This window comes from Suillus paluster, assembly GCF_016628075.1.
Source record: "Suillus paluster strain FC165 chromosome Unknown EDB91scaffold_4, whole genome shotgun sequence".
NCBI lineage: Eukaryota > Fungi > Basidiomycota > Agaricomycetes > Boletales > Suillaceae > Suillus > Suillus paluster.
This window is the reverse complement of record NW_024537564.1, coordinates 1,051,893-1,075,092: the sequence shown is the minus strand read 5'-3', so window position 1 is coordinate 1,075,092 and position 23,200 is coordinate 1,051,893. Positions and strand designations below refer to the sequence as shown.

Genomic DNA, 23,200 nt, shown 5'->3' with positions numbered 1-23,200 from the left:
ACCCTGGCGGCAGTACTTTGAAACATGTAGGCACGAGACGGTGAGAAACTCAGGGCGTTCCCCGGAAGGGTGATCAGCCCCTATACATATCAACTGTATGGACTCGATTGTCCATCGATGTTGAAAGGCTAGAACGTTTTCGATCGGAGGCTAGAGCTTGTGCGATTAAAAGACCGAGACTCTTTCGAATTTTGTAAGTTACATAGAACAAGACTAGAATCACCTTCATTCGAAACGTCGATCTGAGTAGGCAATATGGCTCGCAAGTCAAGCCTATTGAGTATGTACTAGAGCATTATGCAGAGAAGAAATAGCACTGATAGTCGCGCTATTATCTGGATGAGTAAAATGTAAACCGTTATGCGCAATCATCATGTCATGGTGTCGTGCCATCTCGAGTCTCCCCTCGTCTTCGCTCTCCTCGCCAAGAACATGAAACTGGCTCCAATCAAAGCCAACAGGATCCACGACAATATCCTTTAGACTACTCAACGCCTCCAAGTGGGACGCCTGCATCACGCTTATCCAGCGTTTGCTGATCATCCAAGTGGCGATGCCTTTGGGAGGGATAATGAGGCCTTCCTTCGGTGAACCGTGGGATCGTTCTCTCCGTCCGACACCTCGCCGGGGCTTTAGAGAGCTATCTGCTTTGTCCAAATCGTCTAGTACGTCGAAAAAACGCTGTAATCGGGCGCTACGCCAAGGGAAACCCCGAACGCGCAATAAAGTCGTACGAGAGCCATCAACCGGATCCTCTTCGATTTCGGATTCCTCGGAGGACATGCATTCCACTTGTAGCGCGCCATCAAACATGATGTGCTCAAAGGCTTCAAGTTTATTTCGAGCGTCTGAACGATTGCTCAGTTTCTAGAGCGTCATAGTCAATTATCGGATTTTTCTAGTGAGCGGAATCGACCACCTCACCGTCTTCTTACGGCTTAATCTTCTCGATCGCATTGCCTTGACATCTTCTCGCTGTTTCTGGTTGCTAGCGACGGAGGTGTCCCGCTGAGCTCTGAACTTCTGTCTGAAGGTGACAAAAGCCTGATCGAAGACGGATTCCAGAGATTTTTTGTTGAAGTCTTTGTCGGGAACATGCTTGTACAGATGACGATGGGCTCTAAGATCCTGTAGCACACGCTCCTTCATCCTTCCATTGTGGACAGACTGTTTGGGTGTCTTGTCCCAGACGAAACGAATAGGGTCATTGGAACCCAGTCCAATACCTTCGGTCTGACCATCAGGGAGGTGTTTGTCATCCTCGAGGTGCATGACGCGCAAAAGATGACTACGCATAGCATGCTTGATGATTGTCGTTAATATAGTTCTGCAGATTTTTGGTGCAAGATTTACCTGGATAGTAAGACAGCGAGTATCATGATGATTCTTTCGTTTGATGGGCCGTTCTACAAGTGAATACTCAGAGCCATCACTATCACCTTCATCACTCGTTGCATCAAGCGTCGGTCTCTTGCGCGGATTAGATGAACTGCCTGGCCGGGATGATGATGGATCAACAGTGATAAACCGTGCTGGCTTAGAAAGGAAGGGAGGCGAAGCGTGCGCTGAGCTTGCGGCGTCGCCAATAGAGGGACTACCTGCTGGCGGTTCTGCATCAGATGACACTGACATGTGCCGTAAAATAGAAGGTGGCGTGGGTTGCGCCAAATCTGGAGAGGCATGGTTCCATGGGATTGTAGTCAAGTGGGTCATCGCAGGCGAGGTATTTGGTGTAGGGCTGTTGTTCCATCACTGGAGGTGATTGTGCTGAGGTCGAAGCCTTTGGTGTCCCAAAGGCAAGTTTTGCTTTGAGTGCACCGACCTCTTGTTGCATCTCGAGCATCCGACGCTCCATTTCGGCTTGTCGTAGGGTATACTTGGCTTCTTGCTCTTGCTCCCATGCAAGTCTCCGTTTCTGCTCTATCTCCTGAGACTCGCGCGCTGAATTCAAATAGTTCATAACAATCTGGAAAGGATGAGCGCTGCTGGACGATGCGTTGGCAGGCCGGCCGGTAGAATTTCTAGACAGCGATCAGCTTGGTCAAAAAAAAATATGGCATTGCCTACTGAGGCGGCGTCGTAGGTGCCGCAAAGGGCCTCGGGGGCTCCGAAACGGCAAGCTCAAGCTCGCTGTGGTGTGGCTCATGGGCTTGAGTGGGCTGAACGGGCTGGAAATGGATTTGTGTATTAGAGGATCTGGGCCTCGGTTGCGCAAAAAAAGGATTCAGAGCCTGCGACAATTCACTGGTGGGCATGAGGCCGTGGGAACGTCAGCACTTGCTCGTCGCCAACCTGTCGGTCCACAGACGCCTTGAACCGACCTCACAGGCGTAGTAAATATTGACACTTGTTATAATTTGAGGCTGTTGCACAACAGAGCCAAACAGAATCGCGAGACGCGTCAGCTGTAGTAGACAATCATATCCTTCACTTGATTGTTCACTATCATGGAAGGCATGGAAGGTCTTGCAGAAATGATGGGTGGTCAGCTCCGTGGAATGCGGGGTCCTGCACCAGATTCGGCAGTACCTGATAGGTGAGTTCTACTTGTGATATTGATCAATGTGTTGCCTCATGATCGGTACAGCGGAGAGGTCATTCACATATCGTCTCTAGCGCTATTAAAGGTGAGGCTTGTATGAAGACCGCTATAAGATATGCTCATCATTCGTAAGATGTTGAAACATGGCCGAGCTGGTGTTCCTATGGAGGTTATGGGCCTCATGCTCGGAGAGTTTGTCGATGAATATACCGTGCAAGTTGTGGACGTTTTCGCCATGCCGCAGTCTGGTACCACCGTGACCGTCGAGTCGGTTGATCACGTCTTCCAAACTAAGATGCTCGACATGTTGAAGCAGACAGGACGGTCAGCGGTGTATCTACCTTAACTTAGCAGTGCGCTGATGCACATGCACGTTCAGGCCGGAAATGGTGGTAGGGTGGTACCACTCGCATCCAGGCTTCGGATGCTGGCTTTCGAGTGTTGATATCAACACACAAGAAGTGCGTCACCTCGCACATGACATGCACTTACAATTGATTTCCTCTTGCAGTCCTTCGAACGCATGCAAAACCGCTGTGTCGCTGTTGTTATTGATCCTATTCAGTCTGTCAAAGGAAAGGTCGTCATTGATGCATTCAGATTAATCAACCCTCAAACCGTCATTGTCGGTCGCGAACCCCGGCAGACGACATCCAATATTGGTCTCATTAATAAACCGTCGATTCAGGCACTCGTGCACGGATTGAATAGGCACTACTATTCAATTGCTGTGAACTACCGGAAGACGGAGCTTGAACAGTCAATGTTGATGAACCTTCACAAGAGAAACTGGACTGAGGGATTGAAGTTGCGAGACTTTTGTTCACACAAGGAAAGCAATGAGAAGGCTATAAAAGTCAGTCATCTTATCCATATTCGTCTACCTTCCAATACTGACTATCCTCGTCCCTGAAGGCCATGCTCACGCTATCTGAGGCATACAACAAATCCGTGCAAGAGGAATCAACGCTGTCCGCAGAAAAGCTGAAGACACGTCATGTAGGGAAACAAGATCCAAAGCGACATTTGGAGGAAGCGGTAGAAAAGGCAATCGGGGACCAGGTGGTGCAGAACCTGGGTACAATGTTGCTGGCTGAGCTATAGATTTTTTTCTCGTCGGACTTCTTTTGCATTCGCAGGGGTGACATTCAGAAGATATCTACACTTCAGGCTTACAGCTCGCGAAGTTCTGCGTGCGAAGCCTAAGAAGCCAGGAGTCCAAGTCAAGAACGACCCCGCAGAGAAGAGCCTTTTCCGTTTGGTCACATGGCTGTGTAGTATACGCCACTTCATGATGACGCTTACCCATCGCGGCGATGTGAAATTAAGTTCGACCAGAAGGTTTTGGACTTCGAGATAGATAGACAAGATAGACCTATTTCTGAATTGCCAGTACACTCTGGCAGCAAGACCCTCGACACCAAGTGGCGTTCCAGGGACGAAAAAAGAGCTTCGAATGCCGCTTGTGTGAATTGGAATCCGGCTCCGTCTATCACAGGCAGCGTGAGGTCAGTCAACAGCGGTTGGGCTGGGAGGCGTTGGCGAGAGCGAGATCTCGACTGGCGGGTTGTTGAACGATCACGATACACAAACAACTACTGTAGCTGGTCACGGTGATGTACTACTTAGGCAAGACAGTGTTCCTTCTTAATATTGGTGCACGGGTGGACTGCGGGTTTAAAATCATATCGTGATTGTTCACTGTTTACAGGCAGTGGAGTTTCGAGCAACGGTGGAGCATATAGTATGTAAACGAAGAAGAAAGGAAATTTGCTTGTTGCTCAGCTGGCTGGACGATTGGTGTCGGTTCGTTCCGAGCACCGGCACCTGGCACATTGATTCACGGGTGAACCAAAAGGTATTGGTAATTGAGTAAGAGCGGGCGTGCTCAATTGGCAACTGGAAAATATGAAGAGTGGAGTGATGAATTAATATTAATTCCAAGGAAGCCTTGCAGAACTGAGCACGGGTATGACACCCATCATCTTCGCTCGACGAATGGCTTTGCCTAACCTCCGCTGACTTTTTGTTGTGAGACCAGTTTCCGCGCGGTGTTTTATTTTTCCCATTTCTGTGACGAAAGAGCTCATGAGGACGTCATTAGAAGCCTCTTGAAGAGGATCGACGCCGAGCTGGTAAAAGATGTCTTGTTTCTTAGCTTGCTTGCTGCCAGGACCAATGAGGGGTCGTTTCGGAAATGGCGGAGGGCCCTTGAAGCGGTGGTCATGTGAGAAGTAATGAGGTCTTATGAACTGAGATTGCTATGAGTGTCATGAGATATGAAACGAAGATTTTTGTTGACAGACCAGTTTAGAGTCAAACCTCCTGCGTACGCCCTGTTGCATCCATGGTGCATTCGGGTTGGTGGCTAAATAAAATTTGAGGGAGTTGGAAAACTTGAGATAATATTGTAACGAACCTGCGGCCGGTGGGCTTGACTCAGAGAGCTCATCGAGGATACTGGTCAATTTTTTCTGGTCACTCTGTAAAGGAGAATGGAAGGATCTAGATGTAGAGGCCCTGGCGCATGGAGACTGGCGGGAAACGGCACGAAAAAGCGATAGCATGAGGCCTATATGTTCCCACTACTCTTAGTAGTAGTGATGAGCACTGTGATAAGTCAATTATGTTCACAACGGGAATTATGTAATTGCATATATCTCACGGGATCGGAGATTGCCTAAAGAGATTATTAGTGGGACCCCAGTCACTTTGAATGATGGATGCAAGTCTGAAGCTCCGTAGAGTTACCTGTGAACGATTTCAAGGGATGGGCGTCGTCCGTTTAAAAAGCGAAATGAGACAGATAGTGGGATTTATAGTAGTAGTGTGACGGGCAGTGGATAGTATTTGAATGTTCTAAACTGTTTGTAGACAAGTTGAGCTTTGGTTTCACTCCTGATCACTCTCCACCATCACCTCGAACCTCCTTTTCACTTGCCGATTACAATCTCCCTCATGTTGACTTGACCTTTAATTAAGTACCTTCAACTCATCTTTCTTCCCTTCTTTCACTTTCTCAGTCAGTTTATTTCTCTTATTTATTTCTTAGTTCTACCAACTTACGAACCTCCTAGTATCTCCTGGCGTTCTATTTCCAGCACCCTGGCCTCGTCTGACAAGTGACAGGTCTACATGTCTGATTTTGCCAGCCTTCATCGTCGTCAACCCCCTAGTCCCCTCGTATTCGCTCCCGAGTCTGTGCTACCACAGCCAATTTCACAGTCAAACAGTAGCACCTATGGTTCAGGTTCAAATACCGTCTCAATGCCTTTCGTTAGACGACATGTTACTCGTCGTCTCAAGACGGCGAAGGCAGACTGCGACAAAGAATTGCGTCGTGTAATAAACAACATCACCGCTTTCTTCGAAGAGAGACTTCGCGATGGCGGTGACCAAGAACGCGACATCGATCGTGACTATCGGGATCGGGATAGGGATTTCGACCGTGACTCTCAGTACGGTGATGCGGAGCCACTTCGTGAGGCCTTCGTATACCACTCTTTCGATCCAAGGCCTGCTTCACAGGCCGATACCTATTCTGACAGTGGCTATGACCTTGAACAAGAAAGTCATCATCATACTCGACAACGTGCGTTTCCAGAGGACGACAGTACAAAGCTTCCATCTCTGACTCATCGGGTTTCTTCGCCCGGTCTCCTTGTAGCATCCAACTCTTCCCTCAGTCCCTCTTTACGCAGGCAACCCACTTTGCCACGCGAGAAACCTGTTTCCACTCCCCCTTCTAGTATTGCCGTTCCAAGCCCCATTGTTGCCTCTGCCACGCTCGCGGATGTTGCCAATCCACGCAGGCAGTCTAATGCGATGCCTCCCACGGCATGGCCCGCTCAGAGTATATCCTCCCGTAGACTTTCACGCAGCGTTCATATTCCCATCCGCCCAGTTAAATCTGGCCAGAGTTCTCGCTCAACCTCCCGTTCCAGGTCCCCACTTCCCCCGGCTACAACACACAGTAGCTTTTCTGATGTTGTTCCCCCGCCTTCTTCCGTTAATCGTCGCTCTTCTCGCATACTATTGGATGAACCTATTGATCCCATCATGACCGCGCTCTATGACCTCATTGGCGTGGCAACAGATGTCGCCGAGATGTCAACAGCCCAACTCACAGCCCAGCCTAAAGTTTGTGAGTCACTCGTTCAGCGAGTACAGACTATTGGTAAGGCGTGGGATGACCATCCAGACTGGCACGGACGGAACTGGTATGTGCAAGTCCTACTTGCCGTTGCCAGCCTCAGCCGTGTAGTCGAATGGTGGGAGGCCGAAAAGCAATTCTGGAATTTCGATGATAATGAGGACGAGCAAGACGAACCCCTTATGTTTGTCCTGAAGCCACCGGATGAACATCCTCCCGCGCCTACACCCACTGCCCGCAGTCGTCAAGATGAACTACGCTTTACAGCCGAAGATGAAAGCCGACTTCGGCTGACAAGACCGATGAGCCAAGGGAGGCGCTCCAGAGATGAAGTTCCAAAAGATATTTCATTTTCATCTGTTTCGCCAGAACAGCCGGTGCGGAAGGCCGTTGAACACAATGAATCCGCACGCGTACTGGCGACCGAAAGATTACGTCTGCAAGCAGAAACCGCACAGAACCAAAACATCGTTCTGGAACTAAGTTTGGACGGTGACCACTTTATTTGGGTCAATTATGCATGGAGAGTTGTTGTCGGGTACGCAAATTGTTAACCGTGATATTTGGCCTTTTGACCCATTCTGTCTTTAGGACGGAGCCATCAGAACTTCCTGGAACTAGAATTTCACATCTTCTCGCTCCCGCAGATTGTGGCGTTTTCCGGGATGCGACGTATCAATTACAACAGGATGATTCGCATACTGTAGAGGTGCGCTTCGGGCTTCAAGTCGAGCCTGAGGGCGACCATGATGCTTCATTGTCTGGCGTTCTTTACCAGCAAATGGAGGGCAAAGGCATGCTCATGATCGATCGCGAGGATGCTCAACCGTCTCACACCATGTGGGTTGTTAAGCCAGTAGGCTCCCCACGGTGGGACTATCCTTCACCCTCCATCGTCCTGGAGTCCGATGAAGTTGGAGAGGAACCTGTCGTTGAAGAGCCACCGAAAGAACCGCTTGCCAGCCGCATAGGACTCGAGCCACTGACACCCTTTCCATTCACGCAGCCGATTTCTACCGAGCCCATATTGTGTCGCATATGCGAGTGCCATATCCCGCAGTGGTACTTCGAAAAACATAGCGAAACCTGCGTCGAGGTGCACCGTCTTGAAGCCGAGATTGTCGAGTGCAACGAGTCTGTTGGCGAGCTCAAGAATACGATTCGAGACATTATGGCTGCCATGGATATCCCTTCCCCCGCTTCACCTCCCGAATATAGGGGTGTTCCCATTTTCACGCACACGAGTTCGCCGAGCATGCCTAGTCCACTGCAGTTGTTCCGTAGGGACAAGATGCAGAGGTTGAGCGTGAAGAAGGCACAGCGCAGGATGTTGGAGTCGCTTGACGAGATTCTCCAGGTTGCGTCTGAGATTTCAATGCCTTCTTTGAAGGAGGAGGAGTCGAAGGAACCAATTGAGCGTCAGCGGTTGCTGTCGCCAGGATCAGAGCGGAAGATGTCCCAGATCCGCACGTGGTGTCGCCCGCCTGTCGAGGATGCTGCTCTCTCTCAGCTTGCTGAAGACGTGGAGCGTATCATGAGGCAGAAGGTGGACAATGTCGTTCGGATGCAGAACACCATCAAGTACTCCGAGAAGATCTGGCACGAATGGGAGGAGAAAGTCACCGAGAGTCTAGCGATCGTCGAGGCGGGTGAGAGCAGCGAAAGTGAAGAAGAGGACTACAACGATGGTGTTGATTCGTTGACTTTACCCATTCCCGAAGACGTAGAGGCACCAGTCGACGGCGATCGTCCCACGAACCAATCTGAGGAGCTACTGTCGTCAGAGCCCACGCCCATGGCCTCCGTGTCTCCTATGCTGATCGCTACCCCGAGTGCTAGTCGAGTCGCGGTTTCTGCCCCTGTAGCTCAGCATGTTCCTCCGATGTGGCAAATTATCAGCAAGATGCCCACAAGGTCGTCCACACCGTCATCTATATCTTCTCCTCTTGCTTTGGCTGCCCCGATCACGGCATCACCATCTCTCGACGACCAGCCCCCTTACATGGACCTCAACGACACCACTCTACCAGAAAATGCCACCGTTAGAACCCGACGATCGGCCAGCAACCTTCTCGAGCCGCGTCTTTTGGTTACCCCGCCAATGTCACCCAGTATATCCCCTCGAGATGCACCCGTCACAAGACGCGGACATCGTCGTCATTCTACGGTGAATCCCATACTCAGTCCCACAGTATCAAGCGTTCCTCTATCTCCTCGTCAATCTTCTACAGCTCCTTTATCAAGATCGACGCCGACTTCTATCAAAGATTTTGACATCATCAAGCCTATCAGCAAGGGCGCTTTTGGATCTGTATTCCTCGCGAAGAAGAAGGTTACTGGAGACTATTACGCTATCAAGGTTTTGAAGAAGGCCGATATGATTGCGAAGAATCAGATCACGAACGTCAAGGCGGAGCGCATGATTCTTATGAAGCAGGCCGAGTCGCCTTTCGTCGCCAAGCTGTACTTCACATTTCAGAGCAAGGAAAACTTGTATCTGGTTATGGAGTATTTAAATGGTGGCGACTGTGCCGCACTCATCAAGTCCTTGGGCTCGCTTCCAGAAGAGTGGACAAAGCAATATATTGCTGAAGTCGTACTGGGGCTTGAGTATCTCCACCAGCGTGGTGTTGTTCACCGGTATGTTTTACAAGACGCGTGGAGGGCACGTTCTCATCATCATTTTCCCAGTGACTTGAAGCCAGATAACCTTCTGATAGACCAGCACGGTCACTTGAAGCTGACTGATTTCGGGTTGAGTAGGATTGGTCTCCTCGGCCGCCAAACGCGCGAACCCATGGGCATGGGTTTGCGGCATCGCACAAGATATGATTCACGTTCACGACCACCCTCAATTGACTCCGGTTTTCTCTCATCACCGTTGCTTTCAACCGAGCTTATTGGTGGAGGTTCGTATTTTAGCCAGGGAACACATCCGGTGCCACGCCAGGGAATTTCGCCTTATCAGCTTTCTACAGATGACGCAAGCGAATCCGGATCGGAATCTTTATACAATCATCATTCACGCCGGAGCAGGGCTGGTGAAAGTCCTCTGCAATCATTTGCCACAGAACTGACGACAGACTTGCGCTCATACTCGGGTGGTCACACGCCTCCTGGAGAGCAGAAGTTTGTTGGTACGCCAGATTATCTTGCTCCAGAAACCATTCTCGGTCTTCGGGGAGATGATGCTGCAGTGGATTGGGTTGGTGCCTTACGCCTGTCTTGAGCGCAGCACGTTGCTGATCCCCGTCTGTCACACAGTGGGCCCTTGGCGTTATAACTTACGAATTTCTGTACGGCATCCCCCCATTCCATGCGGAGACCCCTGAGAAGGTTTTCGAGAATATTCTTTCTGGACATATCGAGTGGCACGAAGACTGGGTCGAGTTCTCCGATGAGGCCCGTGACCTCATGCAACGGCTGATGTGCATAGACCCCAGTGTCCGTCTTGGCGCAAGTGGCGCAGATGAAGTTAAGGAGCATCCCTTCTTTGAGGGCATAGAGTGGGACAAGGTCACGTCTACAGAGGCGGCATTTATTCCTCAAGTTTCTGATCCTGAATCAACCGATTACTTCGATCCGCGTGGGGCAATACCTCAGTTATTCCACGAGGAGGATATCGCCATCTCGAACCCTATGGATAGTCCATCGCTTACCCTGCCTCCCCCAGCACAGCCTATATCACTGTTGGGCAGTCGCGATCCAGCTCCGTCGCCCGCTAGTGACGATTTTGGGTCATTCAGCTTCAAGAACTTACCGGTCTTGAAACAAGCGAATGACGATGTTATTCGCAAATTGAAGACTGATCAATTGGCCCCTATGACGCATACCTTGTCCGATCCGGTAGGCTCGCATAGCAGAAGGAAAAGCACCTCGCAGAGGTTCAAGAAGCCGCCAAGCGTAGTGACAGCTCTAGATCAGAAGTCGTTTACTCAAGGTCCTCCTTCACCGTCGACGTCCACTTCATCCATTGCTTCATCTCCTTCACGAGCAAGTATCCCTCCTTCGACACCTGGGAGCAGTAGCGGCAGCCACGCACGCAAGCCGTCTGAATTTGGAGCATTGGAGCGGTTCAAGCTGAACCATCTGGATGGCGTTGAGCGGAGGAACACGATGCCGAGCCGTTTGCGCAAGGCGTCCGTTTCTAGCAGTGTTGGTGATGGTTCTGGCTCTGATCATTGGCCCTCGTCTGCGGGACAAAGTTCGAGTCAGTTCGACACGCCTCCTTCGTCGGTCCACTCGATCGACTTGAAGAAGGGCCCGGATCCCACCGATCGTGCGGTGACTTGCTTACTCGCCGAGGATAATCCAATAACAGCTAAAATACTCGAGACACTGCTCATCCGTCTCGGCTGTCGTGTCGTAGTAGTTGCGGACGGGTCGGAGGCCATGAGCGTTGCCATGGGTGATATCAGTGAGTATTCTTGGCATCGATGCTGTGGTTCTATGTCCTGATTTTTTTTAGAATTTGACTGCATACTTATGGATTTACACATGCCAGTCGGTACGTGATGTGTTCCGTCTAGTTGATCCGTTTCCCTAACGTTAAATGCAGTTGATGGTGAGGGTGCGGCTCGATACATCAAAACAACCAACGGCAAGAATTCCAATACACCTATAGTTGCTGTCAGCGCCTACAGCACTGCAGACTCCAACGACAGCAGCTTATTTACCGCCTCACTCACTAAACCCGTGCAAAGAGCTGATCTTCTAGCCGTCATGCGGAGACTTGGATTCAAGACTTCAGCTATTCAAGGCCTTTCCACGAAAGTCACTGCATCTCGTGTATCATGAACCTTTTACGCTCTCACGTTTTCCATCGCATCAGATCGTTTCGTTATTTCTTTGCTGCAATTACTCCGTGCCACCCCAAGTGCCACCCATGCATATTCTTCGTCTCTGACTCTGCACAAGCACTTACCCACCATACATGTCCGCACCATTCATTTGTCCCTTTGCATTTTTGTACGCTAGAATGTGTTTACTGCCTCTGCTTGTATATCTGGAGTTTGTTCTGGATTGATCTTACTGCAAATACTATTTGCTTAGGCTTCTTAGTCTTAGTCTACCACATTGCAAACACGAGTATAAAGGTACGCTGGGCGGCATTAAGGTACTCGACGCGATTCAGATAAAGTGGTGTTACGAGCATGTAACGCATAGCCTGCATGAGGTACATTTAACAGGCTAGACGGCTTGGGCGTTAATAGGGGACACCAAATAAGATGCGAGTCCTAAGCGTGAACTAGGTACGAGGCTCGAGCGCGCTCAATGACTTTTCCGCGTGTTCTCGTTCTCTCACAACTATCATCCATCAGCGCGCGTCCGAATTCTTCACGCTTTTTGTAGCAGCAGCATATCTTTGCAGGTTAGTTTCAGATGCTTATTTTGTAGCAGGCGCTGTCCCCCGGTACTTATCATTGTCGCAGAGTCGCGGACCTTTTCAGGCTACCACAGCCTGGACTTTGGCTACTTTGCTGATTCTCTGGATCAGCACTACCACGATTTAGCTTGAAGGAGTGAAGGGCCCTTGAAATGCATTATAATCAGCAAAGTGAGCATTCAACAAGGCTCTGAATTAATATGGCGGAGTTAATGAGTAACATACAGCACCGTGGATGCCCCATCATACCGCATCTTTCAGTGTATCATCTAATAACGGACGAGCACCACCACCTCGACCCCGCCATTCAACATTACCCGGTTCTAATTTGGCACCTCAACTCCCCATAAGCACTTCTAGCTTTCCATCGAGGCCTGTTCCTACGAGTTTGACCCCTGGCAGACGACCGTCTCCTATCGATTTTGGTGTTCGGCAACAACAGCAACAACCACCGTCCGCGATTCTATACAATTCGCCCACTTCAGTTTTCGCATCCCCGCAGCATACATCATTATATGGCGATTATTTCTACCCTCGGCCGCATCACTCCTTACCACCCCCTCCTGTACCCCAGAAACCTCTGGGGATAGCTGCACCCTCGCTGTCTGCCATTCCACGCCCACCTGTTCCTCCGAAACCACTACTGGTATATCCTGCGACCCCACCGCGCAACCCACTCTATCCGCAGTCGATTCCTGGTCCCGTTCCAGGACCATCTAGCCAGCCGACACCCAGTGAAGAATCTCCCATCGATGACAATGATATCGCACTAGCGCTAGCGCTATCTGAATCCGAGGCGCGTCGGCAGGAGGAAGCCATTCTCGCTCAGGAGGAAGCCGACTTGGTAAAGGCTTTGGAAGAATCTCGCACCTTCGCCAGCAATTACAGCAGTTATGTGTCAAACAACTTCATTGACAGACGTCAGGATTTTCCTGGATGGACCCTCGACATCTTCTCAGTCTTCCTTATCTTCCCCTCTGGGAAACGCTTTCCTCAGTCCGCAGTCTACCACCACACACCATACCTCCAAGTTCCCAGAAGGCGAAAGCTTTCTCCACCTGATTACACCCAGTACATCTGAGAGTTTTTTTGACGAGGACGATTCTATTCCTAACACAGGTGTAGAAAGTCGAGAACCGGTTCAATCCGTGACTGATGACTCCCAATCAAGTCAAGAAAACCGAACTCCAACACCACCACTGTATACAAATGTTGTCTCGACCATCCTAAAACCAAAAGATTTCTCTAAGAATGCTGGCAGTGGTACTGCTGGAATGTCCGCTATGTCCTCTCCATCTGTCGAGTTGCCTCCAGCAAGTGATCATATTCGCCCCTCGCCGCGTTCAAATCCTGTATCTTTATATCCGATATCATCGCCACAGCAGAGTGCGGCTGAACTTCCTCCTCCTCCTCTGCCACCCAAGCCGTCATATTCACGCAGACCCTCTGCCGCGAACTCCGAGTCTAGTTTTTTAAGTGGTCACTCTTCATCGAGCGAACACGTCCCCTCGCTCTCATCCCCTGCAACGTCGAGCCAAACCGCACCGACAAGTCCACCTCTTTCCTTCAGATCGTCCTCTCACACAGATACATTGGATTCAGTCAACGAAGACAGTCTCGGAAGAAGAAGAGGGTGACGAGGCTGCTCGACCCGCGCAAATACTGACGGCCAACCAGTATGTTGAACCAGACATGCTGATGGGTGTTTGTAAGTACCTTCCCCTGTCGTCCACTCTTCCTAGCCTGATCGAAACCTGCAGCGATGGGTTTTTCACGACCCGCAATTTCGACGATGTTGTCACCTATGGCAGCAGCTATGCCCAATGTCATAACATTGCCATATGGGAAGGCGCCAACATTTCACATCCAGGCGCCCTCCTGGCGTCACCTGTTGAAGCTCATGGCACGATTGAGTGGGACACGCGTCGAGCCGACTCTAGAAGCTCTTACTGTTGCAAAACATGAGCTCAAGTTGAGAACAGTGATCCAGTTGGTCAAGGTAAGAACGGCTGTTTAACTAAGTATCAAAGCTGACTGGCACTGCAGGTCCATCACTCAGCCTCGGAATGGCGGACAGTTATCTACTTGACGACCGATATGCCAGTACCTCCATCTGTCACAAACTCGTACAAGTATACCAATGGCGATGTAAATGTACTTCCTTACTCCTATTCCCTTTCACCACTTCCGCAACTCCTCCGTGATGGGGCTGATTCGCCAATGGCAAAATATTATGTGGTTCCCGCGACGAATTCCACGCCATATCCTACGCTTCCCATTAACTTTCCCAACCTCGCGATGTACTTGCAATCGGCTGTCCAGGATTCCAGGAAGGCTGCCAACGACAGCTCCGGCGGCGTGAGGAAGTTAGCTCACAATATTGACTCGTGCTATCCCAGAGACGACGAGAGGCCGGCCAGTACGGATTTCTCTGACACCTCTCGAAGTCGAATGGCTGGAATGTTCAACCGCGTTATCAATCGCGGAAGAACCCCGAGAGGACGAGGAGGCAATGAAGAGATTTATGATCTGGTCACCCCTTTTGTACCAGACGAGTGGGGCTGATCTCACGATTTGTATATGACCAGTTGATGTTCTCATTTTGCACATCTTTTCTGATATTTTGACACAATACATTATCGACTTGCAAGATATTTCGCATGCATCTAGCATCGACTTGACGTTCATAGACATGTCGTCGTTGTGCTAAATATAGTTATAGTTTGGCCCTATGTATTATCATGACTATGGGATTTCATTTGACTCTAAGGTTTAACCTTCGAATTCACCTTCCAAGTCTCACTAGCACGCACCCACTCCCGTGCGTCAAGGACTAAATCATTACGGTCAACGTTCATGGCAGTCCCAGAATTAAATTCCCAGTCCGTGCCAGAGTTATCACAACCAATTCCACCACTGACTGCTGAAGAAGAAGGCATGTATCAACCATACTGAAAGCTGTATCTCAATGTTAACAAACGAGCAACGCGCTTCTAACAGATGCCATCATACACACGCGTATCACGAATGACGAACGACCGCTCCGGCGGGTGGTGAAGAAGTTTCACAACTACGCCTCCTTAGTACATCATCCCCTCGTGCCACCTAGTTCTTCAGGAACTGTCGAAGATGCAAGAGAGGCATTCTTAATTGAGCTATCGTCGTTTGAACTAGCTCTGAAGAAAAGTATGATGGTATGCGAAGCTGAGCGGAGACAGGTAGAGGAGTATCAGCGGGAGCGGGAGAAGATTGGTGAGTAAATTGAGCTTTGCGTGGAGGTGGACGCCTGAGGAGTGAACATCGCAGAGAAGGAACATGACGCTCTGCGTGGTCAAATTGAAGAGCTGAAAGTCGCACTGGAACATGCACACATGGAACGCAAGCGAAAGGTCGAGTACGACTCAATTGCTGAGAAGATCAACACTCTTCCAAGTCGTGAGGAGCTTGAGCAGTGGGTCACGTTCAATATACTCTGGTGTTTTTCTCATCAATGATTTAGGGCGATACTGTCGCTTGAAAATGACATGGCTGCTATAAACTCGGAACACGAGACTCAGGACCGAATCATAAGAGGCCAGAAAACTGCTTTAGATGGTATTGTCATGGACTTAGGCTCTCTTCGCCTTATGGGTAAAGATAAAGAGTCTGCCACATCTGGACTAGGGACACCCGCTGCCACGCCAGCTCCAGATGGTACAGAAGCAGATGACACCTTGCCTGCCATGCGTGATAGCTCACAAGTCGTGGATGGAGGATTGGATGAAGACGAGAAGGAAACAGGGGAGGTGGCAGAAGAGAGAGAGGATGGAGAGGATGACCAGTCCGTTGACATGCCCCTCTCGTCGAAGCTCAATCCCGCTGCCAATGAATACGTGCACATGTCGCATACACCCTCGTCGCTACGACCTCCAGAGGAAGAAGATGACGACATAGAGATGGGAGAGGTTGCGGAGGATCCAAAAGTGAAGGCGAAAAAAGCCCGAGAAGAGCTAGAGGAAGGAGAAGCAAGCGATGCAAGCAGTGCATTGTCTGATCCACCAGATGATTGAATGTACATTGCTACGTGTTTTCATACGTGTTCTACGTCACAACTCATAAAATCTCTCGCGCATGTAATTTTCCCGCTATAGTGCTCTCCAGCCAGACGTGCAATTGCCTCCATTATCGTCTTCGTCATTGGATTAACATCGTCGTTCCCCGGATACCTGGCCGAGAAATGATTAAGCACCAAATGTCTCGCTCCAATCCATGCTGCGAAAGCACCAGCCATCTGAGGGGTGGAGTGCCCTCTGGATTTTGTGCGTGCCTCTACACTTTCGAATGTATCTTCACTTTTAGTATTTGGATCCAAGGCTGGTAAATGGGCATTTGTGGCTTCGTGTACCAGCAAGTCCGCAGAAGAAGCTAACTCCGCTATTGGTGATGGGTCATATGTGTCTCCAAGAATGACGAGCTTGCGGCCGGGCCTCCTAGGAGGGCCGTGTAAGACTGTGCCATCCGCGAGTTCAACGCTCTCTCCCTGCTGAAGGCGACTCATGACGGACATCGACGTCTTTGTACGCTTAAGCTCTGGTATGTATTTTGCAGGATCCATCTTGCCGGGCACAGGTGCCTCCGAGACAACATAGCCAACGCACGGCACGGAGTGCAAGATAGGAGCCGCAGAAACTGAAATGATGGTATCGTGATATATGTCTGGCCATACACCGTTTGTCTGCGGGATGTTACGGCCATTGGGAGATTCGGACGCATGGAGGGTAAGTGAGGTATAGTCACCATCTGGTGGGTCGGAAGGGAAACGCAATTCGTGAACGACATAGGGCGCCCCCAGGAGGGTATGTGTATACTTGAGGCCATTTCGGATATATGCCCTGGTTCCTAAGGGTCCGTAAATTTCAATGGGACGCTGATGAGAGCACTCAGTGCCAGCAGAATTAGCGTAGTAAATGGACCAACATTATCCGAGTCCTGAACCATGTGTGTACGAGGATCCTCTACTCCATCAGCTGTTCCCCCAGCACCGTTCAACATACTTGCCAAGAGGGGCAACAAACCAAAGATGTGATCCCCTATTAGCCAAGTCAGATATAAAGCAATATTTATGTTAACGAACACAGACCATGGGTATGGGTGATAAAAATCTTTTCAATCTTGCCCATCTTTACTTTGGACTTTTGGATCTGGTGCTGTGTAGCTTCGCCGCAGTCGAACAACCAGACATCGCTATTTAATCGGAGAGCAAGTGCAGAGTGATTTCGCGTCAAGGACGGTTGCGCGGAGGCGGTACCGAGGAACGTCAGGTTGAGCGCTGAAAGTCCTCGTCGTCCCACCATGGACGTTATGTTATCACAGTCGGTGGCGACGAATCATTTGATCTCTCGAGTCTTGACTCGAATAGGAGCTGCTCGTTTGTGTTTAAGTGCAAAAAACTGTCCCTGGCAGGAATTGAACCTGCGGCGCCACGGTCTTGTGAGTTCCACAACGTGGCGATTTAACCACTAATCGACAGGGACTTGTTAAGACTAGCCAAAGAAAGAAATATAACTCCATCCCAAGGCGGCCTCATTTGACACCCGGCGCTAGATTTATATGATGATCGGTGATTCCACCCGTACGTCCACCGAATACGAGGCTCGTGCGCGATTTTGCTGAGCGACCAGTTGTGAACGTGTGGTTCCATCAAGAGCAGAAAGTCTGGGATTTCAGAATTTCACCCCCGGGTCTTTCGTACGCCCCTTTCGAACTCAGGCTGTTCGCCCATCCAGGGGTCCGCGGCAGGTTAGCGGCAACTTGGCAAGGACTACTGATGTGCGGAGTGAGAGCGTGATGTTCTAGTGAGCGACTAGCGTGGCTTATTTGTATCTTGATGCGTAAAGTCAGGTCCTCTTTGCATGCCAGCGCAACCCTGGCATTGGCGGCTAGTGTGCCAGTGAGTCGTGTTTGTGCTTTCATATTGGTGCAGTATGGTTGAAGGCCTTAGCTATTGTCTATTCTTCGTTTGTTGTCCGATGAGTTGGAAATAAAGAAGTCGCGATTCACGACGAAACAAAGCACCGTGTAAAGTCTTGAATAGCCTAGCTTGCGAGCTACTGGAAATTGTCGTGTACTATACGTACCAACCGTAAGGGAAATTGTCAAAGACGCGAAAGTCAGTCGACCGTTTTCACGGAGGGCATACACAGTAGCTTTCTCAACGCCTACCGTAGATTGAAATGAGAATATGGTGCTACATAGAGGGTACAAAACGAATTTGGGGGCGTGGGTGAGGGTATGGCTAAGAGTCGACGGCCCGGCTCACGAAGGAGTGACAGTTCTGGGCAGCTTGCATTCGATGCGGAGGGTACACTGCGCGCAACGCTCAACTGGATAGGCTCATCCTACATAGAGTCGGTGAGTTCCGAATTGCAAAGAGTGGGGCGTAACCAGCTTGCCAAGGACAAAGAGACACAGAACCGAACGCTCCGGGACTCCTTCCTTACAATATGGAGATATATGGGATGATTAGAATTACATGTCAGTATGCAGAGATGATAACGATATACAAGCAAATGGTAACAGATAAATAAGATATTCCACTGAAACTAAGGGATAAGTCCATGTGCTCGTAGCAATGCACCCCATCTAGAATTGAAGTTGTTGGTATAGGTTTTTCGAGGTAAAATGAATACGTACTCTTCCTTTTCAGATTCGACCTCAGCTAGTCTCCTTTTAAGTTGCCTGGAGGAAAGTCAACCGAGGAGAAATGGAAAAAGAAACAGAGCACTCACGAGTTCTCTTTCCGAAGTGCATTCCGCGATTCCTTCGTCTCACGAAGATCAGCCGTCATGTTGGTCCAGGCTTCGTCATCCGGGAGATGTGCGTCGTTATACATCGCATCTAGCTCCTCGTTGAATGCCTGAGATATCGATGAGCACTTATCATTTTGATGATACTGCGTGACACCGACCTCATACATGATCTCCTTCTCCGCAGTGGCATCTGCAAGAAGACTCTTTACGAGTTCGCATTGACGTTTCGTATTCTGAAGTTCCACGCGAGCTTTCTCCAATTCAGATAGTTTCTGTGCGGAAGAAGTCAGTCATGACCCAGAGAGATGTTATGCTTTCGTACCTCCTTGAAATCAGATACCACTTGCGTAAGACTCTGATGCAATGTCTCATGGCTTGATAAAGCGGAAGCCAAAAATTTGTCAGCATCAGCAACAGACTCGCCCAGCAGGCTGACGGTTGATGCACTCGGCGTGGCAGGTGGTCCAGGCGTGGATACTTCTAGTGCAAAACTCCGTGGTCGACTGCGAGGGGTACCCTCCTGCTGGCGTTTACCTATTAATTGCCTCATCTCTTCTAGCCGTTGCTGCGCCTCCCTGGTCTACGTCCACAAATATCAGTTGCAACGTTACAATTGTGATTAACAATAAATTCACGTACAATGGGTGCGGGATTAGTCCGCTGCGGAGTACGAGCTAGTGACTTATCAGGAGAAGGGCATCTCCATGGTTCATCATGACTCGCTGATTCATCACTAGTTCGAATCTCCTGCAGGTCCAATTTCATCCGTTTAATGGCACGATGTGATGACTCGACCTGTATGTGTCTATGAAGTTGTTGACAAGTTGACGGAATTGTGTACGTACATCATCTTTGGTAGACTGGGAGATTCGCAACAATTCGTCTGCATGGTCAACTTGGGCGGAATGAGGAGAGTGGGCAATACGTGTGGTTCGAATTTGAGGTGAAACTTTGCGCGGAGACACAATCCTCGCTGTGGTTTTGGACAGCGGAGAATTTCTCGTGTATGATTTACGGCTTGGAGTATATGCACTTGACCTGGTCGATGGCTTCTTCTTGATTGAGAGCGGCTCCACACTGCCTGTTGTTGAGTTGGGCGGCCTCGGCGTAGAATCCATATTCCCAGTCACAACGAATGGCTGACGCCTACTGCGTGGTAGTGGAGATGGGACGTCATCCTCAACGAGGGATGAATCATTGTGAAAAATATGTAGGTGTGCTTCCAACGCAAGCTCGTCATCCATGGATGGAAGACCGGGTGCAGTACTCGTTAGACTCTTCGGTGGCAATGGGGAGATGCTACGGGGACCAAACCGCCTGCCATCGCCGGAATGTGGAGAATTAGATCGCCCTGACCTCCTGTCCGGAGAAGTTGACGTAGGACGGGGAGTCGTCGATCGTTGACTTGCCGCGTCCCTTACTGTAGAGGCTCGAGACGTGGGACGTAAAGGCTGGGGTGGATCATCTGCATTGTATTGATGAGGTCCGCGAAAGTCGTATACAACATTCTACCCTACCTTCATAGATCGTCTCTTCTGTTGGTCTATCCAACGAAGGCGTCACGGCCTGCTTTCCGTGCTGATTCTGACTATTTCGTCGTGCGAGTTCTAGACGCATTGATAAATCTTGGTCAGATGGGTCCTGGCGAACTGGTAATTCTTCCTCTCCGTCGCTGTAGAATGATGCTCTGGGACTGTCCCGTGACGGAGACGTCGACCGTGATAGCGGAGAGGAACTATCATTACCCGGTGAACGACCTCTTTTGAACAATTTTTTGCGCGAACTCGAAGATTTGCTAGCATAGAGAGAGTCATCGTCTGCCAGGGAAGTTGGAGCAGTAGCTGTCGAAGTGGATCGACGAGAGAACTTGGTTAAACTGCCGTCGCCTGTCGTTGTTGTCTGGGTGTAGATGGATGAACGGCTGGCAGAGGACTTCGACCTGCGATGACTACTTATGGAGCCTCCGAAGAAATCGCCCTTGGAGGAGCCTGGTATTGCGTTGAATAGATTTCTCGAGATCGCATCCAGGCTAAATATATGCGCCCGAGACCTTGAGCTCACGGTTGGGGTAGCGGGACGGGAGTCATTGCCGGTTTTGAACTTGAACAGGCCGTATTGATGGACTACATGTGCAATTCTCGGTCATCACAAAAGGAAAGCAAGACTTGGGCACGAACTTGTTTGGACAATGCGACCCGGAATCCTTGCGGTCTGAACAATGTCTTCCTCCGATTCATCTGTCGGATCGCTGGAGGTAACTGTATACCGCGAAATTTCCCCTGCCATGGGTTGGATTCTGACCACCACATATGGCGGCCCATCCATCCCGAACGGAATGGGGTCTGCGGTGCCCAACGTGTCTATATGCATGACGATCTTGGTCTGCACACGACGGCAATGTAAATAGAATGGCCAGCGCAAAAAAATCAAACACACCTTTTTGGGCTCTTGCAAAAAGGCCGTTCGTTGATAAACATTAAAGTAAGTACGAGCCATAGAAACCTTTCCTCCCCTTGACTCTACCTCGCGCTCATCAGCGCACAAAACGACAGATTGTCCTGACCGAGTTCTATATTTCGCCTGAGCATTCCATAGATTCTCAAGGAACCGGTCCTTCTCAGTGGCAGTTCGAGTAGGGTCGAAGTTTATTGGTGCAGGAGGCAAGACAGTGGAGAGGGAACGGAACGAGCGACCGGACCAGCGATCACTTTGGTCTTGAGGTGGATTCTCGATATATATGTGGAAGTCTGAAAGAATGACCAGACTGAAGCGGGTAATCGACAAATGGTAACTCACCAGCACCACCGACGTCAGCAGCGACGATGTCGGGCAGATCAATGACACCCTTGCAACTCAAGCCACTTTTCTTCATGCCCGATGGCAAACCACCGCTCTTCGCAAGTCTGTCAACGTCGTCCAATCCAGCTAGTAAACGACCACTCTTCTCGCCATTGCCAGGTCGCTTGACGATCATCAACTTGTCATCGAAAAGAAATAAGGTACAATGCAGCACGTTAAGAGGGATGCTAGAAACGGAGGACGATGCGGAGACTGGGCCATCTTGCACGATATCATTGACATCAATGCAATCGATGAACCGTCGTGAAATTGAAATTAAGCCAGGAGGAAAACCATCTACTGTTGCGTTAAGGCAATGCATAATTGCTGCTCGCTTGGTTTGTTCGTCTGTTTCCGCAAGAGCGATCTTGCTGGCGATTTCATCGGCTTCTACCAATTTGGCGCGCTGTGGATCTTCAGGTGCCATGTACTTGATCATAGTACGAAAGAGTAACGTATATCGCGGAATACGCTGAACAGGATCCATGAGTAGCTCGCGCAAACCAACACGATTCCTGGTATCAGCGGTCGAATACTTGATCCGCTAGTAGCAAAGAGTCTGATTAGCATTCCAAGAGGGTCGCATCAATACTTACATCAATATATGCGGCAAAACCAGACGATTTCTTCATCATCTCGCGTTCAAATATTGACTGGGCTTCCTCTCGCTTGACGTAGTACTGTCTGTAGTGCTCGAACCCTCGTAAATCTTTGAAATGTCGCAGGGCAACGTCCCCGACACCCCCAACTGTTTTGGGACCATCGGGTGCAACCATCTTCTCGAGATCCAGTAGGAAAGTCTCGTTAACTGGGAGAAAGTTGTCGATATTCCCGAACAACGTTTTAGCCTCGTATGGAGGCAATATTGCGGTGTTCTTATTCCGGGAGAATTGTCGCAACGGGTCTGCATAGTCGTTCTTCAGTATTCGAAGCCGCTTGACGTACGAACGCTCGGTATTGACGAGTTCGTTAACCACATCAGTCAGAGCCGTCGAATCTGTAAGTGCGCGTTTACGCTGCAAGCCGTCCTAAGATACGAAGGAGAACGACCACATCTGAGTATGAGCACGCGAAGCGGCTCGCCTTTGTCGGCAAAGGCTAGCATGTACTACTCACTGGCTGGTGATGTTCTGAGAACGTAGTGTCTGTCGCGGAAGGCAGAATGTGGCTATCATTCTGACTCAACCAAGGGTCTCCTAGAGATAGAACCAGATCTTGAACATCTGCACAAATCAAATTGTGCTCTTTAGCTTTAGGCGTCAACAGCACCACACACCTTCGGGCAACCTTCTGCCACTATCGCATCCCTCAACAACAACCCCGCAATAGAAAACCCGTCTGGTCAGAGATGGAGCGGAAGGTTTACGAGGCGTCTCGTCCCCACTTGCTAATGGGACTTGTTTACGAGGAGTATTTAAAGACATGAATTAAGATATTCATGGAGGGATGATCAAAGGATGCAGTAAACGAAGTTAACTTGCACTGCACTCGTG

At 49.8% G+C, this 23,200-nt stretch overlaps 9 protein-coding genes and 1 non-coding gene across 10 annotated transcripts; 5 read left to right on the top strand and 5 right to left on the bottom strand.

Moving 5' to 3' along the window:
- Positions 1 to 41: 41 nt before the first annotated feature.
- On the bottom strand, positions 42 to 2,486 carry EDB91DRAFT_1293569 (uncharacterized protein). The gene is made up of 5 exons (XM_041324879.1): positions 2,068 to 2,486; positions 1,627 to 2,021; positions 1,354 to 1,601; positions 925 to 1,302; positions 42 to 867 (listed from the first exon to the last, which is right to left on the bottom strand). Exons 1-5 carry the CDS (start codon positions 2,253 to 2,255, stop codon positions 274 to 276), a joined length of 1,803 nt encoding a protein of 600 aa, XP_041182729.1. The 5' UTR covers positions 2,256 to 2,486; the 3' UTR covers positions 42 to 273.
- Positions 2,475 to 3,646, top strand: EDB91DRAFT_1234630 (JAB1/Mov34/MPN/PAD-1 ubiquitin protease-domain-containing protein; the record flags this gene model as incomplete). Its single annotated transcript, XM_041321226.1, has 6 exons — positions 2,475 to 2,536; positions 2,588 to 2,627; positions 2,676 to 2,866; positions 2,922 to 3,003; positions 3,054 to 3,398; positions 3,458 to 3,646. The coding sequence occupies 6 exons, from the start codon at positions 2,475 to 2,477 to the stop codon at positions 3,644 to 3,646; spliced, it is 909 nt and encodes a 302-aa protein (XP_041182728.1).
- Positions 3,647 to 4,476: 830 nt separating this feature from the next.
- On the bottom strand, positions 4,477 to 5,109 carry EDB91DRAFT_1243405 (uncharacterized protein; the record flags this gene model as incomplete). The annotated part of the gene is made up of 3 exons (XM_041322292.1): positions 4,477 to 4,794; positions 4,849 to 4,910; positions 4,962 to 5,109. 3 exons carry the CDS (start codon positions 5,107 to 5,109, stop codon positions 4,477 to 4,479), a joined length of 528 nt encoding a protein of 175 aa, XP_041182727.1.
- Positions 5,110 to 5,280: 171 nt separating this feature from the next.
- Positions 5,281 to 11,649, top strand: EDB91DRAFT_527823 (RIM15, signal transduction response regulator). The gene is made up of 7 exons (XM_041327595.1): positions 5,281 to 5,564; positions 5,620 to 7,233; positions 7,287 to 9,335; positions 9,387 to 9,900; positions 9,960 to 11,112; positions 11,164 to 11,202; positions 11,254 to 11,649. The coding sequence occupies exons 2-7, from the start codon at positions 5,678 to 5,680 to the stop codon at positions 11,490 to 11,492; spliced, it is 5,550 nt and encodes a 1,849-aa protein (XP_041182726.1). The 5' UTR covers positions 5,281 to 5,564; positions 5,620 to 5,677; the 3' UTR covers positions 11,493 to 11,649.
- Positions 11,650 to 11,942: 293 nt separating this feature from the next.
- Positions 11,943 to 13,247, top strand: EDB91DRAFT_527752 (uncharacterized protein). The gene is made up of 3 exons (XM_041327594.1): positions 11,943 to 12,066; positions 12,128 to 12,252; positions 12,309 to 13,247. Exons 2-3 carry the CDS (start codon positions 12,234 to 12,236, stop codon positions 13,160 to 13,162), a joined length of 873 nt encoding a protein of 290 aa, XP_041182725.1. The 5' UTR covers positions 11,943 to 12,066; positions 12,128 to 12,233; the 3' UTR covers positions 13,163 to 13,247.
- Positions 13,248 to 13,364: 117 nt separating this feature from the next.
- Positions 13,365 to 14,646, top strand: EDB91DRAFT_1044329 (uncharacterized protein; the record flags this gene model as incomplete). The annotated part of the gene is given in 4 exon segments (XM_041313121.1): positions 13,365 to 13,695; positions 13,709 to 13,789; positions 13,842 to 14,080; positions 14,128 to 14,646. The coding sequence occupies 4 exon segments, from the start codon at positions 13,365 to 13,367 to the stop codon at positions 14,644 to 14,646; spliced, it is 1,170 nt and encodes a 389-aa protein (XP_041182724.1).
- Positions 14,647 to 14,937: 291 nt separating this feature from the next.
- Positions 14,938 to 16,130, top strand: EDB91DRAFT_1243401 (Tho complex subunit 7-domain-containing protein; the record flags this gene model as incomplete). The annotated part of the gene is made up of 4 exons (XM_041322291.1): positions 14,938 to 15,020; positions 15,065 to 15,333; positions 15,388 to 15,532; positions 15,581 to 16,130. 4 exons carry the CDS (start codon positions 14,938 to 14,940, stop codon positions 16,128 to 16,130), a joined length of 1,047 nt encoding a protein of 348 aa, XP_041182723.1.
- A 20-nt stretch (positions 16,131 to 16,150) lies between these two features.
- On the bottom strand, positions 16,151 to 17,562 carry EDB91DRAFT_1326694 (beta-lactamase-like protein; the record flags this gene model as incomplete). The annotated part of the gene is made up of 3 exons (XM_041325234.1): positions 17,201 to 17,562; positions 17,038 to 17,150; positions 16,151 to 16,987 (listed from the first exon to the last, which is right to left on the bottom strand). The coding sequence occupies exons 1-3, from the start codon at positions 17,412 to 17,414 to the stop codon at positions 16,151 to 16,153; spliced, it is 1,164 nt and encodes a 387-aa protein (XP_041182722.1). The 5' UTR covers positions 17,415 to 17,562.
- EDB91DRAFT_t26 lies at positions 17,512 to 17,594 on the bottom strand. Its single transcript has one exon. It is a non-coding gene; the product is annotated as a tRNA-His (tRNA).
- An 880-nt stretch (positions 17,595 to 18,474) lies between these two features.
- EDB91DRAFT_1103601 (uncharacterized protein) lies at positions 18,475 to 23,163 on the bottom strand. Its single transcript, XM_041317343.1, has 14 exons — positions 22,984 to 23,163; positions 22,824 to 22,930; positions 22,304 to 22,735; positions 21,666 to 22,251; positions 21,306 to 21,616; positions 21,047 to 21,251; positions 20,387 to 20,992; positions 19,715 to 20,334; positions 19,509 to 19,664; positions 19,192 to 19,449; positions 19,028 to 19,141; positions 18,849 to 18,976; positions 18,754 to 18,798; positions 18,475 to 18,702 (listed from the first exon to the last, which is right to left on the bottom strand). Exons 1-14 carry the CDS (start codon positions 23,129 to 23,131, stop codon positions 18,663 to 18,665), a joined length of 3,756 nt encoding a protein of 1,251 aa, XP_041182721.1. The 5' UTR covers positions 23,132 to 23,163; the 3' UTR covers positions 18,475 to 18,662.
- Positions 23,164 to 23,200: the final 37 nt, after the last annotated feature.